Raw genomic sequence first — 21,438 nt, 5'->3', positions numbered from 1 at the left:
GGGTAGACAGTGGGGCACATTTACACTTGCTTTCCTCACTCTCAACCTCTCTCTCTCTCTCTTCTTTCTTCTGTTTTTTAAACAGCTTTATTGATATGTAATTCACATGCCATATAATTCACCCAGTTAAAATGTACAATTCTGTGGTTTTATTGACTTCTTTCATCATGTTAATAGCTCAGATAAGAGCTTAGCTATCTGTGGTGGGTGAGGGGCAGGTCATTAGAATGATTGTGTGCAGACCAGCCCACTTCTAATTGCTAGATTATTCCATCTTTTGTGGGGGGACTAAGGCAGAATATTCTTGTTTAAATGTGACTATCCTTTTTAGAGGGAGTTCAGAAGAAACAACCACACAGGGCAGCCTACACCTGGGATCAGATCCTTTCAGGTGTGAACTGGGCACTTTTTGAATTCAGCTACTCAGAAGTTCTTTCGATTAAGAAAGAACCATTCATTTGATATGATTGATATACACCTCTGTGTACATGTTCTATTCATTTGCTACTTCCTGAAGGTGTGTCAAAGGACTTACTGCTGGACCCCGTGATATTAGCAAAATATTTGGTTCAGAAGTATGCAAAATTCAAATGGATATCTGCACTAAAATCAGAGGTTCCCTAAAATCAGTCGATACCCTACTTGCACCAAAATCACATATAAAACTATTTTAAAAGCAAAAATCAGAATAATAGAACTATGAGTATATGGAAATGTGATATATAATAAAATAACATATCAAAATAATGGCATTTTATAACAGTGAAAAGGTGGACTATTCTTTAACTGGAGAAAAATGAGTGAGGGACAAAATTTATCCCACCTCAAACCATACACATTCATAATTTCAAGATGAATGAAAGATTAAAATTAGAGCACATCAGATTATTTCAAATTCTCTTTATAAGATTAAGGTTGGGGTTTAATATTAAATAAAATCCAAAACTTGAGTGTCCAATATATATGGACACTTGATTGATGATAGAGGTATGTTAGGGAAAGATGATATTTTCAATAGGACAGTGGAGAAAGAATGATCTTTTCAGCAAATGGTGTTGGGTCAATTGGATATCCATAAGGAAAAAGGTTAATATTGACCTCACACTGTACATTTAAAAATTTCCAGGTAGATTATAGAGTTACATGTGAAAGTTAAAATAATGAAATTTTAGAGTTAACATAGATGAATATCTTTATTACCTTGGAGCCAGGAAAGAGTTCTTAAACAGGACAAAAAAAAAAAATCAATAACCATTAAAAAAAATTGATAAATTGAACTACATTATAATTTAGAATTTACATTCACTGAAACATACTATTAAAAGAATGAAACTACAGGGTGGGAGAAGGTATTTGCAATGTGTGTTATTCACAGGGAACACCTGTCTACACTGTATAAACAATGCCTATAAATCCTAAAATTTAAAAAAGACAAAATAATTTTTTAAAATGGAGAAGAGCCTTGAATAGGTACTACTTCTGAAGATATCCACCTGATCAATAAATGAGAAAAAATGTTCAACCTCATCAGTCATTAGGGGAATTCATATTAATACCCAATGAGATAACACAACATGCCCACCAGTAAGGCTAAGATTAATAAGACTGGCAAGTATTTTAAGTATTTAAGTATTTTAAGGAAACCCTCATACATTGCTAGTGGGAGTATAAAATCATTTTGAAACTCAGATGGGCAGTATCTATTAAAACCAATATCCAGAAATTCTACAACTAGGTCAATATCTAATAGAAATGGGTACAATTGTGTACCAATAGATATGTACTGTAGTGTTCATAATAGCAATATTCATAATAGCCCAAACGTCTACCAACAGTAGAATGAATAAATACTTTGAATATTATTTATATAATGGAACATTCCATACGAATGAAGATGAATGAACTAATGCTATGTGAAGCAATAAAGATGGATCTTACAACCAAAATGTTGAACAAAGGGAACTAGATACAAAAGAGTATATATTTGTATTATTCTGTTTATAGGAACTTTAAACATAGGCAAAATTAACATGGCATTAAACGTGAGTGATAAAGAAATTCTATGTAGGGTGCAAACTAGAAAAAAGAAAGTTGCCAACTTCAGGAATTCTCAGAAAATGCCCTGGAAGGAGGCCATAAACCCTCTCCACGGTTTGTCAAGACTACAGCCCACCTGGGACTACTCTAATGAAGTCGTTAGGGTCATAGTGGTCACCTTCAAGGAGGAGGGAATGGAAGTGAATGGGACGGGGTAAGCAAGGGGCTTCTGAGGTGTTAGTAAGGTTCTATCTCTTAATCGTGATGGTGGTAACATGGAGATGTTCACTTGGTACAATTGACGGACCTATTCATCTGCAATTAGCGCTCACCTCTGTGTATATGTTCTATTTCCTTTTTTTTTATATGTTCTATTTCAACATAAAGGCTTATTAAAAAGAGTCCACATGTACTGATATGGAGAAATGTTCACAAAATATTAAGTAAAAAAAAAAGCAGACTATCAGGAAATGTGGCCTTGCATTTATTAAACAGTGCCTTAGAAGATTCTGATTCAAGTCTGGGAGCCTCTGGACTAGACCCAAGGTCTCTTCCAACTCCAGATTCTGCAATTCTTTAATCACTAAACCAAATTTGGAGGGTCTGCTTTGGTCAGTGCACCACACTCAATACCAGGCCCTGCAAAATGACAGGAATCCTGGATCTTGGCTCTTTGGGATAAGAAATCACAAACCTAGTAACTCTGGAACTCTAGTCCAAGGCTGAGAATGATGAGTTGCGAGAAGCGGAGACAGGTAGAGAAAGAAAAATGGGGAATTGGTTGGGGAAAACCTGGTTGAAAAATATTGCAGGGGGCCCTATTGGTCTCTGCATCTTTAGCCTCTGCAGCTTTGCCCCCAGATCCAAACATCGGCCTCCACTTTAATTGCCCAGATGGGCCGTGGGCTTGACAGACCATGGCGAAGTTTTATGCCCACCTTTGAGTGCATTTTCTGAGAATTTCTTTATCATTTTCCTACACCACCTCATCAAACCTTCTCACATATGCTTTCTTTTCCCATGGACCGGGGAAAACCAGGTTGTTTTCACTCACTGGTGCCCTAGATAGACTTTTCCATTTAAAAGTTGGTACTCCATTCTTCAGGGTGAAAGACCTGTAAAGACCTTCTCACAGCCAACCACATCCTCCCAGCCTGTTCCCTGTGAACTAAATGTGTGACATAAGTTGGGTTCTGCTGTATATTTAACCTGTTCTTGGAGATATCTCTTTCTGAAGCCTTCTCACCTTCTGCTTGGTCATGTCTAAGAGCCCCACAGAGTATCTGTCACAGTTGAGGAAGGCTCGGACCGTGTACAGGGCTTTGTGGAACTGCCTCTCGATGTCCGTGAGCTCTTCGAAGACTTTGCTCCCAGACCACAACAGTATCTTAACAAAACACAAAAACAGAGTCAAATTTCATGAGGCACAAAGCAGCAGCTAGCAATAACCCAAGAACAGGATAATTATCCCCATTTTATAGATGGAGAAACTGAGACCCAGAGAGCTGAAGTAACTGATCAGCTTATATTGGGTCCTATTCTTTCTGGTTCTTTTCATTTCATAGATTGTTAATAAGAATAATAATAACAAACACGGATTGAACACAAGTGCATTATCTCATTTACTACTGACAATAATCTTTTGAGGGTGGAACGCATCGATATTAGCCCCACTTTTCAAATGGGGGAGACTGAAGTTCAGACAGGGAAGTGTTTTGCTCAGGGTCTTCGAGTTGGTAAGTGACTTAACAACTTCATTTAGGTTGCTTGACTTGAAAACTGTGCAGAGAATTGCTCTGGGATACAGCTTGACAAACACTGGCTACCTCATTAACACTTCAGATGCTGGGCAGAGACTCTGTGATGGTTTGGGCACTTTCATCAGCCGCTGCCTTTCCAGCCTGACCACAGCGATGCATCAGCAAAAAGACTCGTCCGGCCCATTCCCCCTTACCTGACCACGCCGAGTCTCACAGTTGTGCAGGTAGCTCAGGTGGTATACCTTCATGATTAGATTTGCAAAATTGAGGTACTTGAGAAGAATCTGGAAATCAAATAGCATGAGGGGAAATTGATGAGAAGGAGAAATCCCTCCTCTGGACACTTCTACCATCAACAAATATTTGAATATTTTAAAAGCATCAGAGGCGATTTGAGCAAATGGACCATGGAATGTTGACTCATAAAATGTTGCACCATAAGAGAGTGAAATTCAGAGATCACAGAATGTCAATGTTCATGGGCTGTATTAATGAAAAACTGTTACTATTCATTGGGTTTGCAGTCCCCGTGATAAGTCATTTAGGTATGTTATCTTATCTGATCATTGCAGGTAATCCCGAGAGGTGGATACTGTAAAATTAGGCCCGTTTTATGGATAAGAACACTGAGGCTTAGAGGTGCCTGGCTGGCTTAGTTGGCAGAGCATCTGACTCTTGATCTCAGAGTCCTGAGTTCAAGCCTCATGTTGGGTATGGAGCCTGCTTAAAAACAAAAACAAACAAACAAAAAACCCCCTGAGGTTTAAAGAAATTAAGTAACCTGCCCAAGTCAAACAGGTAGGTATTAGCAGAGTCAGGACAATTATCTCTGTACTCCTGGCTCCAGAGCCCAACACCCTAACCATTACCCTGTCCTGTCTGCCTCGGAGAGCATCACATTAATCCTGTCTTACAGATAGGGAGATCAAGGCCAGGCCAAGTAACAAGTTTCGGGGAAACTCTTGAGCTGGGTCGCCTGGGACTCGAGCATGACCCTCCCAGCAGTTTCTAAAGCATTCTTACCTCCTCATCTGTCTTGGTGAAGTGGGGCCCGTCTACTTTATTCACAGCCATGATTACGGCCACCGTGTCCTTCCCATTCATTATGGGGGAAGCCAAGATGTTCTTGGTCTTGTACTCTGTGAGCGTGTCCACGAAGTCACAGAAATGCTCATCCTGAAGGGAGACAGAGACAGGCATGGGTAGGGCAGAGGAAGAGCAAAGATAGTAAAACAGCCGAGAGCCCCATGTGCCCATGGTAGGAGGTGGGAGGAGGGGACTTGCTATTATTTTGTTGACAAGTGAATGAGACATTTCCATCTACTTCCATTCCGCCAGGGCAGGGCAGTCAGGGATGATTTCTGCCCTGGAAGCCTCCAAACACCTGTAGGAGAAAGTCTGAGATACAACTTAGTAAGGGTCTGTGGAGGAGATGAGAGCAAAGTTCTGTGGGGGCCCAAAGATGGGGGAACCGCCTTTGCCTGGGGACAGGGCTTTGGGGAAGGCTCCCTTGAGGTGATGGCAGTTAAGCCCCAAATAGCAACTTGAGTGAGGAAGAGACTTTAATGAGTATAATGATCATACCTGCTAACAGGCATCACAGGTGGCGCTTTGCTTACATCAACTCACTTTCATCCTATGAGACGGGGACCGCTAGTAGCCCATTCTCTTTAAAGGGAAACTGAGACTCCAGAGGTGAATGTGACTTGCTACGTGTGTGTGTGTGTGTGCGCACATGTGCACGTGCACACGTAGGTGTGTGCTGCCTGTACCCTTTGCTGCCTTTAAGGGAAGCCTTGGTTAAGGGTAGACCTGTGCAGAGAATCGCTCTGGTCATTGAACAAAAGAATTTGGTACTTCCAGCTTTTTGAGCAATTCAGTTCTAACACCACACAGCCAGTCCAATGGATATCTCTCTCCCACAGGTCTTAATGGAAGCTGCGTTGTGTGTCAGGCTTTCCGCTGAGCGCTAGGGATCCAAGGACGATTAAGGTTCATGCCAGCTCACAGACAAATCAGTAATGGTAATACAGGTCCTAGGGCTTGGCTCAAAGCTGAGGGAGTACAGAGGAGTACGCATCCCAACCCCCCACCCCTAAAGCAGCCTGGGAGACCAGAACAGGGTAGAAAGACGAGACAGAGCCTTAAATCCAAAATAATCCACCTTTCTGTTTCTTGAGTTTTCCCAACCATCAGCATTGCTTGGCATACAAGCCAGCCCAGATATGCACAGTTCGTTCTGTTCTGAGAAAGGAAGTGTATTTCATAGAGCTGCTTTTCTAGAGTTGAGTGTGCAGAACCTTTCCCACGATAGAGAAATTCAGAGCGTGATGTTCTGCATCTATGGATTTCTTCCAGTTGAAGTGGGATTAGGCAGGTGACAGCATTGTTGTCGGTGAAGGGGTCTCAAACCAGGTGAAGGGTACAGGAATTAAGAGAAGCCTGTAGGGCTCTACTTGAATTAGCATCAGAGGATTAAGCAAAATCTCTAAAGAGGCATTAGTCATGAAGGGTTTTCCATGTCATTTTCTAAGGGCACCGATAAATCCCTAAACACAGGCCTGGGTGGGGGGGAGGGGCATGCTTGGATTCATTTCATGAAGAAGCCATTCCGTCTTGCAATATTCACTTCTATCAGGGAAAACAACGCTTGGCTCTTACCTGCATTTGAAGCAGATGTTACTAAATCCACCAGAACCCTCTTTCAGGGTCCTGAGAGCCCCAGAACTCTCTCACAAATAATACAGCTGTCAACTGACTGGTGTTCGCACAATCATTGCCATCCTTATATTTTCGGCATAAAAAGTGTTCCCTACACCCGTGTCACAGAACCTCAGATTATCAGAAGCAGAGGGAGCCTTAGATGCCATTTAGCTCAAACTGCTTATTTTTAAGTGCTGGGAATCAGATATCCCGCTTAGGGAAAGCCCAGAGGCATCCATTTACCCAGTGAGCATTCGTGGAGTGCCTTTATGTCAGGCACGGTTCTAGACCCTGAAGCTGTGGCCGTGAAAAAGGAGGGCGTCTTTGCAGAGGTGATGCTGAGAGCTGAGGTTCCAGGGAAGCCAGGTGGGTGAAACATATTCTAAGCAGAGAGTGCAAAGGCCAGGAGGAGGCCCTGAGTTGGCCCATCTGAGAAACAGAAAGAAAAGGGTAGCTGAAATACAGTGAAGGAGAGGGAGAGTGGAGGGCAAGGAAGTCCTACAGGTGGGCAGAAGCCCCACCTGTCTGAGCCTTGGAGGCCTCTGTGAACAGGTCAGATTCTATTCCAGTGCAATACAAGACAGCTTCTCATTCTCAGAAATCCCAATTCCTCTTTTCAAACCTTTATGGGGCCAAGCTCTGCTGCGTCCCAGGGTGAGATCTACTGTTTACAGGGCAGTAAGGATATACACAGCCCTGAACCTGATGACTTAATCTGTTATCTCATTAACTCTCACAGCAGCCCTGTCCCATAAAACTATCACCTTCCCTGTTCTATAGACAACTCCCTCACTGCACTGGCAAGTGGGACAGCCAGTACTGGTTTACATACAGATATACTGGTATCATGTACTGGTTTATATAATGATACACTGATTCATTCATTCATTCATTCATATTTACTGAACACAAGCTCTGTGAGAAGCATTGGATATGCCAAGACCACTAAGAAATAGGAGGTTGTCCTCACTGGGTCCTCACAGGATAATGGGAGCATCACGCAAAACATGAACCCACAATTCAAACCATAACACGAAGGATGTCCCCACAGGATGGGTGAATGGGAGGGAGGGACTTGTTCTCTGAGGCTTCAGGGGGTCAATCAGTGCATTATCAGTAGTTGAAGATTCTCTGAGCCTCCGTTCGCCCTTTGGTAAAATCAGAGTGTTGGACCGGCTCCTCCCTGAAGCTTCCTTCCAGTCTAGCATGGGCTCCAGGTCCCACACGCAGGGAAGGACAACAGCTGTGGGAGTCTCTGGAATGTACTTTCACATTCAGTCTTTAGAAACGGGAATTGTGTGTTGGAAAAACTCCCTGTTCTCCTTTCCTCTTACTCTAGTAACACACCCACGCCACTCTGACACAAGATATGTAGGTGTTTAAAAAAAAAAAAGATATGTAGGTGTTTCTCCACCACTGACCAGCTCTCTGACACCAGCTGACTGCCCAACAATTCAGTTGAGTTCTGATACCATCTATCCAGAGTCAGAGTCAGACCCCTAGGCTAAGAGTTCAGTCCCACAAGACTGTCCCCACTTCAGATACCAATCACAAGTCCCACTTTGTCACCTATACTTCTGACGGGCTGGCTAGAGCAGGGTCCCCAGACCCCTTCCTTGGGTTTGATAATTGGCCAGAACAACTCACAGAACTCAGGGAAATACAGACATTTACAGGTTTGTTGTCTGATAAAGGACATAATTAAAAGATACAGATAAATTGTTATGTGAAGAGATACTGAGGGTGAGATCCTAAAGGGTCTTGAGAGCAGGCACTTCCGGCTCCTAGAATTGAGGTGTGCCGCCCTCCTGGCGCGTGCCTGAGCAAACCCACCTGGAACTCTCTGAGCCCTGTCCTTTTGGGGATTTTCACAGAAGCTTCCTTATATCTGCATGGTTATTAGCTCATTTCTAGCCCATCTCCGTTTGTCAGAAATTGGGGAGATGGGCTGAAAGTTCCAAGTTTCTAATCATGGCTTGATCTTTCTGGTGATTGGCTCCAACCAGGAGCCTACCAAAAGTCATCTCATAAGAACAAAAAACCATCTACCAGACAGGAAATTCCAAGGAATTTAGAAGTTCTAGGTCAGAAGCTCCTATCACTTAGGAAATTATTAGAGTCTTAGGAGTTCTGTGTCAAGAGTCAGGACAAAGACCAAATAAATATTCCTTTTATAAATCACAATATCACAGCCAACTGGGCAAGGATCATCATTTATTAATTCATGTACTGATCTGTAATGAGTACCCACTTTGTCCCAGGTACTGGACTAGGTACTGGGGACCAGTGGCAAATAAACCAGACAGGAACAGGAAGGCCTTGTGGGCTTTCCTAAGGAGAAAGGATAAATAATAAAACACACACAAATATTGAAGGACTAATAGGGTTGCCAGATTTAGCAAACAAGCACAAGATGCCTAGTTAAACTTGAATTCCAAGTAAATAAACACTTTTTAAAGTACAGGTATATCCTAAATATTACATGGGACATACTTATACTAAAATATAGTTCTTTGTTGGGGTGCCTTGGTGGCTCAGTGGATTAAAGCCTCTGCCTTTGGCTCAGGTCATGATCTCAGGGCCCTGGGATCGAGCCCTGCATCGGACTCTCTGATCAGCAAGGAGCCTGCTTCCTCCTCTCTCTCCCTCTCTGCCTGCCTCTCTGCCTACTTGTGATCTCTCTCTGTCAAATAAATAAATAAAATCTTTAAAAATATATGTAGTTCTTTGTTTACCTAAAACTCAAATTCTACTGGGAATCCTACATTTTATCTGGCAATTCTAATGGCAGGTCTTCCTGAGGCGATCCCAAGGTTGAGCAAGAATTTGCTAGGACATGGGGAGTTACATTACAACCCTGGGAAACGTCTTCATTCACGGTTTCACATTTCAAAAATCTGGTGATTGTGACCTTGGCCCAAGTGTTTTGAGGGTGCTGACGACTATCAGTTGTTGATGGTGCAGGGTCAACCCAGGCCAAAGTCTATACCATTTTCCTCCTCCCCCACTCAGCCTCCAGTCACTATCCAGAGTCCTGAACAGAGCAAGATTCCTCAAGGAGGAAGCAAACACAGGCAAGTGCTGAGTACCAAGGCTTGCTGGTCTGGATGAACTTCACCCCCAGGCCAGAGTCACCTGCCAGGGAGACTGACCCAGGCTTGAAAGCTTCTAGAGAAGTGCAGGCAATTCCTTTCAGATGAACTTCGGGTTTGAGCAGGAAATAGCGGGCGTTCCCTTAGCATGGGGGCTCAGCAAACTCTTAGACCAGGGAACGTCAGCATCAGAGCACCTGCCTACACTCTCAATCCCTTAATACCAGGATCAACAGAAACTCTTAGCATCTCTCTTCTGTTTTTCTGACCAACAGCCTCTAAACTGCAATCTCCAGGAGGGCAGGACTGGATTCTTCTCCAAATCCTACACAGACCTGATACACAGCATCCATCCCTTAGAATAGATACTTAACAGCAACAGAATAGGAATAATAACAGCAAGGAGCAGGAGTAGCCAATAGCAGCCACTACAGTGTGCCAAGAACCTTGCTAGACAGGAAATAATTCTCTCCTTTGATCCTACAACAACACTATGCAGGAGGAACTCTAGTCCCATTTTATAAATTAGGAAGTGAGCCCAGGCAGACTCAACAATATGCTGAGGCCACTATTCTTAGAAAGTCACAGAGTCGTGATTCACACCCAGATGTGACCTCAAAGCTTAACCTCTTCATTCTCTGCTGTACGATTTGAAATGACCACTGGGAAACAGCACCTAGTTCAATGCCCTCATTTCACAGATAAGGAGGAAGTACGGAATTAGCAGGTTAGCGAAAAATGTGGGCACAAGGCCAGAGTGCCCGAGTTCAAATATCTGCTCTGTCACTTTCTGTCAGAGTGGCTCTGAGCAAGTTATTAACCTTTCTGGGCTTTAGCTTCACCATCTGTGAAACAGGGATAATTATTTATGTTATAGGACTGCTGCGATCCACATGGGCTACCGTTGAAGTCTAGAGAGAGTTGAAGGGAGAAGAGACTTCAGTCTGGTTGAAAGTCCTCTGGGTGCAGAACCATTTCCCCCACCCTCGGATGTCCAAGAGGAAACAGGGGAAAGATGAACCCCCATGGGAGATCCAGCCCAGTGGATTCCAGAGAAAACCATTTCTCACAGAGGCCAAAGTCTGTGCTTCTCTTGCCGAGGAACCCAAGTCCAAAAGACAACCCGTTCGAATTCCTGCATTTGTGGATATGAAGTCCTGGCTCTGCCCTAATTCCCTGGTCACTTTGGACAAGCCCCTTCTCAGGCTCTCCTGACTCTAGGCTCCTCAGCCATTAAATAAGGCAGATGGATGAGATAATTTCTGGAGCCTCCTCTCTCCCCTCTTAACCTTATGACCCTTAATCTGAAATAAGGCCCAGAGGTAAGGTGAGCACAGTGACAAAATGTCCAGGCTGCATCTTGGAAATGCCTGAACACAGGCTCCTGGTTTGGTCAGTGCTGCTGACCAGGCTTGGACCCTGCTATCTTGGGGCAAACATTCTCTGGGGCAAGACAGGTGTTCAAGGAATTGAGTATAATTACCTGATGGTGAGTCTTTTATGCGAAGTGTTTACTGAACTGCTGCTTTGTGTCAGACATTTGTTGGGAGAAAGTGGAGAATAAGGCAGGCATAGATAAATGGTCCCTGGCCCCCCAGGCTTATTATGATAAATGGTTTAAGGAAGGAAATTATAGCAGGGGAATCTGGGAGGGCCTCCCGGAAGAAGTGACCTGCAAATTGAGATCCAAAGGATAAGTAGGAGTTGGCCCCAGGGGCAGAGAACCATCGAGAGAACTGTATGAAGGGTTTTGTCCCGGTGATCAAAAAGGTCTTTATCTGGGCGCCTGGGTGGCTCAGTGGGTTAAGCCGCTGCCTTCGGCTCAGGTCATGATCTCAGGGTCCTGGGATCGAGTTCCGCATCGGGCTCTCTGCTCTGCAGGGAGCCTGCTTCCTCCTCTCCCTCTCTCTGCCTGCCTATCTGCCTGCTTGTGATCTCTGTCTGTCAAATAAAATAAATAAAATCTTTAAAAAAAAAAAAGGTCTTTATCAGAACTGCAAGTAGAATCCCATGGAATGCAGGACTCAGAGACAAGAGCCAGGTGCTTAACCAAGTGGTGCTATTAACATTTCCAGGAATGAGACAGACTGCCGTCATACCTCTTCTGGTGTAATGCACAAAGATAACCACAACCTCCCTTCTAGGATATTCTTGTTAGAAACACACAACCTCGAATCTCACCAGGAAAACACAGACAAAGCCCAAATGGAGGGATATTTCTGCAAAGTATTTGGCCTGCCCCCTTCAAAAACATGAGTGTTGGGGGAAACAAGACAGACTGAGGAACTGTTTCAAATTTGAGGGGCTAAAGAGATAGAGTTATCTGGGTGTAATTGAGACAACTGGCAAAAACCGAGTCTGGACTGTTCATGAGATAACAGTCCTGTGTCAATGCTCCAATTCCTGAATCTGATCACTGTACAGTGGAAACATAGGAAATATCCTTGTTCTGGAAATATATAGCACATTGTCTGCTTTTGACTCCCAAAGTGGTCAGAAAAAAAAGGAGAGATAAAACAAACAGGGCAAGGAACAAACAACTGGTGAATTTGGATGAAAGATATACCGTTGTTTGTACTATTCTTAAACTCTTCCGTTAGGTGTGGGTTTTTTTTTTTTTTTCAAATAAAATGTTATAAGTAAAGTAAGTTAAGAGCAGTGCCAAACTGTCACCAGCCCAGGGTTGATGGCCAGCAGATCCCCACCCCACTTGCACCCCCTCAACCGCCAAGACTCCAAGGAATAATGCCTCCCTGCCCCCCTTCTTATGGGGAAGAGGGTACCTCTTCTGTGTTGAGGACGTTGGCGATCTTTTTAGAGTGCGCAACATGACCCACCACACCCATGTCCAGGGGGAACACAATCTCCGAGTCAGGCACCACCAGGCATTCCTCAAGAACTGCATCCTTGTGGACATTGAAGAGGCGGGTAGCTAGCTCTGCGATGCCATTTCGGACTCTGTACATGAACAGGCTCATGCGGTCTGCCCGCAGGAGGAAGCACAGCTTTTTCATGACGTTGAAGATGCATCTCTCTGCCTGCAAATTCTCCTGGAAGTCACGCAGGAGATCGAAGATGATTTCACTCTCCTCCACGCTGCTCAGTGAGTGGTAGTCACTGAAGTCCACGTCTGCCTCCTTGGTGCCCAGCATGTCTGAGATGACCTTGGCCCGGTAGCGGAGGTTGTAGTACTGTTTGGCAAACCTGATGTTTGAGTCCAAGAACTTTTCCACCTGGTCTGCCGTCACTTCCCCCATGGCTGGAATCCCACTGGCTGCTTCTGTGGAGAGGCTCAAGCTGGCCTTCCAAGGGCAGGTTTATAGTTTGTGGCAAAATGGAGTCAGGAGGTGGGTCGTGCCAAGCTGGGCTTCTGTGGGTCTGGCCTGTGGATCTTGCTACTATGGCTGCAGAGTTGAGGGAGAGAGCTCGGGAGATTAAATCATTAATATTTCCCGAGAACAAGGATTATGAGAGGATCAGAAGGTTCCAGATGCTGCCGGTCCCCAGATGGGAGAAGGTGAGAGTTTCTTTCACCTTGGCCTAAGAGCTGAAGAGGGATTTCTAGACAGAGCAGGAGGTGGGCAAAATTAAAAACAACCCCGAAGCAGGGTCCGCTTGCTACTGTAGGTGTGTTTTCTCTGCCTGTTGGGTGTTTTCCTTCAACATTTGACACAGAACCCTATATACACTGTTTAGGAGATTTCCTTCAGCTTCTCTTGGAGAATCGGAAGATCTAACAATTCTAAGCCGGCTGTCCTCCCTGGAGGAATGACTAGAGCTGAGAGGGACTGCCCACTAGAGCTGAGAGGGACTGCCCACCCCACTCCCATCCCTCTGCCCCCTTTCCCAGAGCCTCCCCAGCACAGCCTCACTGTGCATGCTCACCATTCAACCTGCGTCCCTGTGTACCTTCCGGGTCTGGCACCTGTGGGCTACAGTTTCAGAATCTGCATCAAAGTCCTTCCCAGCTTTAGATGTCAACGACCCTTTAATTTTATTCAGATTTTGAGGGTTCCTAGTGAAAATAACATTGTTCATATTTTTTCTTTTATTACAAAAATACATGTTCACTCTAGAAAATACACGAAGATCATTGAAGTCACCATAATCTTGCTACTCAGAGGTAACCTCTAGTGAACACTTTTGTTTCGGTACTTTCTGTAGTCTTGCTTTTAAAATCTATTTCCCCTAACCTCCCTCCCCCTCCCCAAACCGCCCCCATCTTTCTCTTAGCGCTTTAATGTGGTTTTTCTGGACACAATCTGTACTTTTTTTGGATTGTCAGTCAGAAATGCACACAGAGTCTAGTTGCTATTGGTTCTTTTTGAATCTTGAAATACCACATCGTCACCGAAGTGCCCTCTAGCACACTCGGGGAGGAGGAGAACATTTTCTTTCGGATGAAATGTACATTCATTTCCACGAATATACCTGTGAAAGTCTTGTGTCTCTATATTGTAAACACTGTGGAATGCAGGCTAATGGACTGTTGCTGGTACTCTGAACTTGGCAAATAAACTTTAATGGAAAGTAGATTACTTCCTTTATTGTACTGTGCAGTAAATTCTTAGAGTATTGTGCCCATTCCGTGCTGTGTACACAGGTGACCCCTTGGCTGGCCAGGCCACGCAGCAACCTGAATTTCTACATTCTCACCATAAATAACATGAGCCCTCTGTCTGGAACGCTCTTCCCCAGCTCTCTGCACACCCGCTCCTTCTCAACCTCAAGGTCTCAGCTCAAACTAGTCAGCCCTTGTCTTACCCCGAGTAGACCCTCCCCAGGGGCTGCTTGTCACATCACTCTTCTATTGAATTTATCACTGTTAAAAATTATCTTGCTTGTTTTTTGTTTCTTTGTCTGTGGTTTGTCTTCACATCTATATTATGAGTTGCATGATGTGGGGACCTGCCAGGGCTGATTCCCTAGGCCTTCCAGTGCTGCCTGGCACATTCTTTTTTTTTTTTTTTTTTTAAGATTTTATTTATTTATTTGTCAGAGAGAGAGGGAGAGAGAGCGAGCACAGGCAGACAGAATGGCAGGCAGAGGCAGAGGGAGAAGCAGGCTCCCCGCCGAGCAAGGAGCCCAATGTGGGACTTGATCCCAGGATGCTGGGATCATGACCTGAGCCAAAGGCAGCTGCTTTACCAACTGAGCCACCCAGGCGTCCCTGCCGGCACATTCTTGATGCTCAGTAAAGAACCAACTTATCTATAAAATTAGAATGCTTTTACATGACTGTTGTGGAGATTAAGTGAGAAAGCCTATAGTATAGGGCCAAGCTATGTATTACCCTGTGCTTTATTAAGCTAAACCCTATGAAATTACTCCTATTTTTGTCCTACACAAACAGCAATTTCATAGGGTTAATTTAATAGTAATTATCCAGTAACTTTCAGAGATCAACCAGATTTCCTTGAAGACAGTGCACTCCCTTGTCCTTGAAGGTATGCAAGCTGAGGACTGAGCAAAGAGATTCCAAACACCAGCATTAGGAAGATGAGTCTGGGGCTAACAAGTCAGGAAAGAAGCAGTTGCAATCTTCCCAAAGGAAAGGAACGGGTCTAGGATGGCGGTTGAGAGACTGAAGAGAAGGAAGTGGGCATAGAAACAAGAAGAAGGGTGTAGAAGACATCCTGGCTGATTGGGAAAGAGAGACATGAGAAAGAGTGGGGCAGGCCAGGGTAATTTGTGTGCTGTGAGGGCCCTGTAGGAAACTCGAGACTGAGTGGCCCCCTTCAGCACATTTTCCTGGTGTTCAGTGTTGACTTAGTCTCCATTTCCTGGTTGAAAGCTTTTCCTCTCGTAGCTTGCCAAACCCCAAGTCTAGGTGAAGCCACAAAGAGAAGGGAACTGGCTCCATCCTTACAATCCTTGAAACTGTCTGGTTGGTCTCCACCCTCATTTATACTTATTTTGGCTCACTCCCTTGTTTCACTTGTTCTTACCCTTGACCTACAGTTGTTATCAGTTCCTAATTGTCTGGTCATCTGTTGACTTAGTAACTTTATTCAACTACTTGGGTTATGTGTTGATCAGTCCCTGAAACTTGGCTCATCTGTGATGTTCTCCTTGTTTGACTTTGAGGGTCTATAGTATGGGTCAAAGAATGAGCTTGGGAGAAGTTGGTCCTAAGCACATTTTTACCTGTTGTGCATTTTCCTAAAGCTCAGATTCTGAAAGGGATCTGTAACTCAAAAATAGTTAGGATCTCTGGGGAATCCTGAAAAGACAGGCAAAATTAGGTCGTAAATACCTGCCCTGTGAACACAGCAGTAGAAAGGCAACAGGCAGGAGTGTACACCTGGGCTTTGGATCCAGAATGGGTTGTGTTTGAATTCTCTTTCTATCATTCACAAACTTGGACTTTTGACAGATTACTTAATCTCCGGTCCCAATTTTCTCATTTGCTGTTTGTGGATAACAATGATACTTATAGAGCTGTTGTGAGGTTTGGAGGCAGTGATTCTATTGAACTTGGTTGATAGACAGTTCCCAATAAATGTAACCTTTAATAATGATCACGTAAGGGGCACCTGGGTGGCTCAGTCATTAAGCGTCTGCCTTCAGCTCAGGTCATGATCCCAGGGTCCTGGGATTCAGCCTTGCATTGGGCTTCCTGCTCTCTCCCTCTCCCACTCCTCCTGCTTGTGTTCTCTCTCTCGCTGTCTCTGTCAAATAAATAAATAAAATCTTTAAAATAAAAAAAATGATAATGTAGGCAGAGTATGAGGCAGTAGTATTCGTGGAAAGCGGAAGTAATGCAAATATACCTATTTTCCTATTCTTTTGTTAAACTAAAACTCTTATTTTTCTCTTTATAAAGTTATACGTCTTGGTGCTCTAGAAAATTGAGAAAATACAGGCAAATAAAAAGAAGAGAACAGTTACTACCCAGAGAAACATTTTGATGTACATCCTTCTTTTCTAACAATATAAATGTAAGTTTTATAACAGAAATGTGATGATATAATATGTGTTTTGTTTGTTTAATAATACATGTAAACGTATTTCTATGCCCTTAAATATTCTTCTTTAATGGCCTAATTGGTCTCCACTGAGTGACTGAATCATAACTTGTTTAATGTATTTCTAGCTCTTTGTTATTAAGGCTGTTCCTAATTTTTTGGTACTCTCAATGAATATTTGTGTAGTAACATCTTTGCATACTTATTTGGTTATTTTCTTACTTGTTATTAAAAAACTTGCCCCAAAAGACAGAATGATTTCACTACTAATCTTTGAAGATGTTGCCTTGGCTATCCCAAAATACAAGAGTTTAAGTAAAGAAATAATGGGGAGGTCAACATTTTAATGCTAAGATCATGTTCTATTTTGAATGACCATCTCCCAGTGCACCTGGAACATACCCATGAAGGAAAAGATCTGGGATTCTAGGGTTTGTGATTTCTGGGACAAATCAAATAACAGATCACTTTCTGTACCTAAATATTTGTAGGAAAAGTGACTTATGCTCCTTCACCCTGGTTAAAAGTCACATGCTTTTTCTTTCTCCAAATTAAATGTTCTGTGTTCCCAGTCTCCATCCCACAGTGCTGGCAAGATATCAAATCTGGGTAATTATTGTTACTGCTGCCCCAGCCCAGATTCATGTGAAGGCCTGTTGGTCTAACTCAGTGCAGCCAGGGAACAACCCTTTGGCCTTTCGTTCACACTGATACCATAAATGTGCCCCTTATTTAGGTTGGTATGAACCCTGAAAGGCTAACCATTCTGCTCTTCACGGGGGTTCAGAGGTCCTCCAACCTCCCAGGCAACCCATATGGGATGCTTTCCTCCCTTCTGTCCAGGGCAGAAAGAGGCCCAAATTCTTGCCATCAATTGTCCTGCAAAGCCTACCCCCCATGGCTTGGCCTTGGGGAGGCTTTCAAAAATCTCCTTTCTCCCTAACTACTTGGCTCTTCGTTCTTTCCTTCTGGGACAAATTCAGCACAATTTCCCTCAAAGGCTCAAAGTGGGAAGGGATCTCTTCTTGAGCCTGAGAATGGTTACTTCCTGTCTTGCCACACAGTGGCCCTGAGAAGTGAGTGAACAAAAGACCAAGCCCCTTCCAAAGAGTCGGGTAGGGGACAGAGGGAAAACATCTATAATAGTTCAAAGCACTCTTTGTAATATTAAGAGAATGACAACAACATAAATGTCCCTCAGTGCTTAAATGAATGACCGTCAACCCAAACACTGGAATACTATTCAGCTGCTGTGACCAAAGACAGCCACAGTATTTCTTTCTTCCTTTCCTTCTTTTTTCCTTCCTTCCTTTCCTCCTTCCTTCCTTCCCTTTTTTCTTTCCTTCTTTCCTCCATGCCCAGTGTGGAACCCAGTCTGGGGCTTGAACTCTGGGATCAAGATCTGAGCTGAAATCAGCATTGGCCATCCCAGATGTTACCAAACCCTTTCTCTTGTATGTGGATGAAAAGGCAGGGGTGACTGAAGGAGTTTTGACTCAGATTCTAGGGCCTTGGCAAAGGCCAATAGCCTATCTTAGCAAGAAACTAGATCCAGTAGCGGCTGGGTTCCCCCTTGCCTCCGCATAATTGCTGTCACGGCCCTCCTGGTGAAGGATGCAAGTATATTTACAGAAATGGAATAAATTAGATTATGAAGGGGATTGGGCTAAGACTAGAACAGGAAAGTTAATTCTTCCTCGAAGACTAGGAGAAATTAGTAAGCCAAATAGATCAGGACACTCATTTGGGGACACGCAAACTTAAAGAGTTCCAGGTTTCTAAATTAGAGCGTTTGGCTCAGGATGTGGTTGATAAATGTGCTCAATGTCAGGCGGTAAATGTGGGAGGAGCTAAAATGGGAAGAGGGAAAAGAAAAAGAGGTAAGGAACCAGGAATTTATTGGGAAATAGATTTTACAGAGATGAAACCGGGAAGATTTGGACACAAGTATATGTTAGTTTTTGTGAATACCTTTTCAGGCTGGGTAGAGGCTTTTCTCGCCAAACATAAAAAGACAGGAGTGGTAGCCAAAAGCTACTAAAAATAATTCCTAGGTTTGGATTACCTCTCATGATCAGATCGGACAACGGCCCTTCATTTGTGAGTTCAATCTCACAGACATTGGGCAAGGCCATGGGCACTAATTGAAAACTACACTGTGCCTACCAGCCCCAAAACTCCAAATAAGTAAAAAAATAATAAACCAGACTCTTAAAGAAACCTTGACAAAGTTAATTCTGGAGACTGGCGATGGATGGATAAATCTCCTTTTCGGGCTTCTCAATCTTATAGCCTTATTAATTTTAATATGTTACTTTGTTCAATGTTTCTCTACTTGGTGCTGAGACTCCGTTACTGCAATGACTTCACGATGACAGATGATCCTTACCATGCACAGAGACACTTCTTCACTGTCAGCGCTGGATTCAGCTGCCTCTGTCTTTCGTAACTCCCCTACATACTCCTCAACTGATCAGTGTTGACCCAAATAGGTAGGGACAACTCTATGCCCCTATTCAGCAGGAAGAAATTACAGAAGATGAAACCTTCTACCTTCAACTACCTTAAAGATTTAAGGGTCAAAATTATTCAGGGGAAAATAATAAGGGAACAAAAGTCTGGCTGAAAAGTCAAAGATTTGACTAATCTCCAAAAGGGGGAAATGTAAGGACCTGTTTAGCCAGAGTGACTCCATCTTGGTTAAAAGCCATTTTGTTGTTTGTGCAGTAAAATTTAAACTGATCCTGCCCCTCTCCCCAAGAAAAACTTACTTAGAAGCAAGTCTGGGAAACCAATAAAATATGGTCAGCTAGTTCCTAATAATGGAGCCCAGAATACAAGGCCAGGTCAGCCAGTTCCTGATAACAGAGCCCAGAATACAAGGCCGAGTCGGGCCAGGTAGAGACATCCAATCAGTAAGAAACACACATGCATTTTCCCTAACCACCAAAGAATGTAAACCCCACCATTTGGGCGCTGACCGTGAGCACCAATTCTGACCAGAGTAATAGGTTAGTTCAAACAGCTACTATAGGGTAAATTGTAATTCAATTGGCCACCTGCGTGTGACCTAACATGACTACAATCTCATTGGCCACCTATGTGTGGCCAGACTTTTGCTCTATAAAAGGTAGTCTGTAAGATGGGGAGGGGTCGCACTCTCCGGAGGCGGCCCTGACCGGTCAGTCAGTCAATTCTTGAGCCTGTAAGCTGGGGGGAGTCTCTCTCTTCAGAGACGGCACTGGCCGGTCAGTCTGACTTCTAATGCTTAGCATAGAATAGAGCTTTGCATAACTTTCACCTTGTCTCAGTCTCATTCCCCTGGCCGATCAGTCTGACTTCTAATACTTATCATAAAATAAAACTTTAAATAACTCTCACTTTGTCTCAGACTCGTTTCGTTTAATAACAGACCTACCAAGCAGTAGATAGCCAAAAAGCAGCTCTTTATGCACTGATATACAACAGTCTTCAACATAGAATATTAATTTTTAAAAAGTGTAAAATAGTGTATATTTTATGTTTCTTCTGTGTAAAGAAACATCATCTTGTATCTGCATAGATCACTGGTTTGCCAACCCTCTGTGTGCATTAGAATCTCCTGGGTGTCTTTTAAAAATATCAGTGCCTGAGCTCACTGTACTCGAATTTGATCTTAATATCTGGGAATGGAACCCAAACATTGTTATCTTTTAAAAGTTTGCCAGGATTTTGAACCGTTGTATTTTCATTATCATTTGTTTCCATGATTTTTTTCAATTCTTCTTTAATTTCCCGGTTGACCCATTCATTCTTTAGAAGGATGCTGTTTAGTCTCCATGTATTTGTGTTCTTTCCAAACTTCCTCTTGTGGTTGAGTTCTAGCTTCAGAGCATTGTGGTCTGAAAATATGCAGGGAATGATCCCAATCTTTTGATACTGGTTGAGTCCTGATTTAGGATCAAGGATGTGATCTATTCTGGAGAATGTTCCATGTGCACTTATCAAAAAGAAAAGAGAAAGGACCCAAATAAATAAAATCATGAATGAAAGAGGAGAGATCACAACTAACACCAAAGAAATACAAACTATTATAAGAACATACTATGAGCAACTCTATGCCAACAAATTTGACAATCTGGAAGAAATGGATGCATTCCTAGAAACATATAAACTACCAAAATTGAACCAGGAAGAAATAGAAAGCCTGAACAGACCCATAACCAGTAAGGAGATTGAAACAGTCATTAAAAATCTCCAAACAAACAAAAGCCCAGGACCAGATGGCTTCCCGGGGGAATTCTACCAAACATTTAAAGAAGAACTAATTCCTATTCTCCTGAAACTATTCCAAAAAATAGAAATGGAAGGAAAACTCCCAAACTCATTTTATGAGGCCAGCATCACCTTGATCCCAAAACCAGACAAGGATCCCATCAAAAAAGAGAGCTATAGACCAATATCCTTGATGAACACAGATGCAAAAATTCTCACCAAAATACTAGCCAATAGGATTCAACAGTACATTAAAAGGATTATTCACCACGACCAAGTGGGATTTATCCCAGGGCTGCAAGGTTGGTTCAACATCCGCAAATCAGTCAATGTGATACAACACATCAATAAAAGAAAGAACAAGAACCATGTGATACTCTCAATAGATGCTGAAAAAGCATTTGACAAAGTACAGCATCCCTTCCTGATCAAAACCCTTCAAAGTGTAGGGATAGAGGGCACATACCTCAATATCATCAAAGCCATTTATGAAAAACCCACTGCAAATATCATTCTCAATGGAGAAAAACTGAAAGCTTTTCCACTAAGGTCAGGAACACGGCAGGGATGTCCATTATCACCACTGCTATTCAACATAGTACTAGAAGTCCTAGCCTCAGCAAT

At 43.2% G+C, this 21,438-nt stretch overlaps 1 protein-coding gene across 2 annotated transcripts in view; it reads right to left on the bottom strand.

Annotated features, from left to right (window-relative positions):
• PDE6A (phosphodiesterase 6A) overlaps positions 1-12,849 on the bottom strand; it is a 57,692-nt gene extending 44,843 nt beyond the window's left edge. The window contains exons 1-4 of one of the 2 annotated variants that reach the window (XM_044241176.1): positions 12,376-12,849; positions 4,821-4,973; positions 3,992-4,081; positions 3,284-3,424 (exon numbers count right to left, since the gene is read on the bottom strand). In XM_044241176.1, coding sequence (XP_044097111.1) covers positions 3,284-3,424; positions 3,992-4,081; positions 4,821-4,973; positions 12,376-12,849 — 858 coding nt within the window. The remainder of the gene's footprint in view (positions 1-3,283; positions 3,425-3,991; positions 4,082-4,820; positions 4,974-12,375) is intronic. The other variant, XM_044241186.1, reaches the window with a different exon arrangement.
• Between the last annotated feature and the right edge of the window lie 8,589 nt (positions 12,850-21,438).

This window comes from Neovison vison, chromosome 1 (assembly GCF_020171115.1).
Source record: "Neovison vison isolate M4711 chromosome 1, ASM_NN_V1, whole genome shotgun sequence".
Classification (NCBI taxonomy): Eukaryota; Metazoa; Chordata; class Mammalia; order Carnivora; family Mustelidae; genus Neogale; species Neogale vison.
The sequence above is the reverse complement of the archived record's forward strand: the minus strand, read 5'-3'. Positions and strand labels throughout refer to the sequence as shown.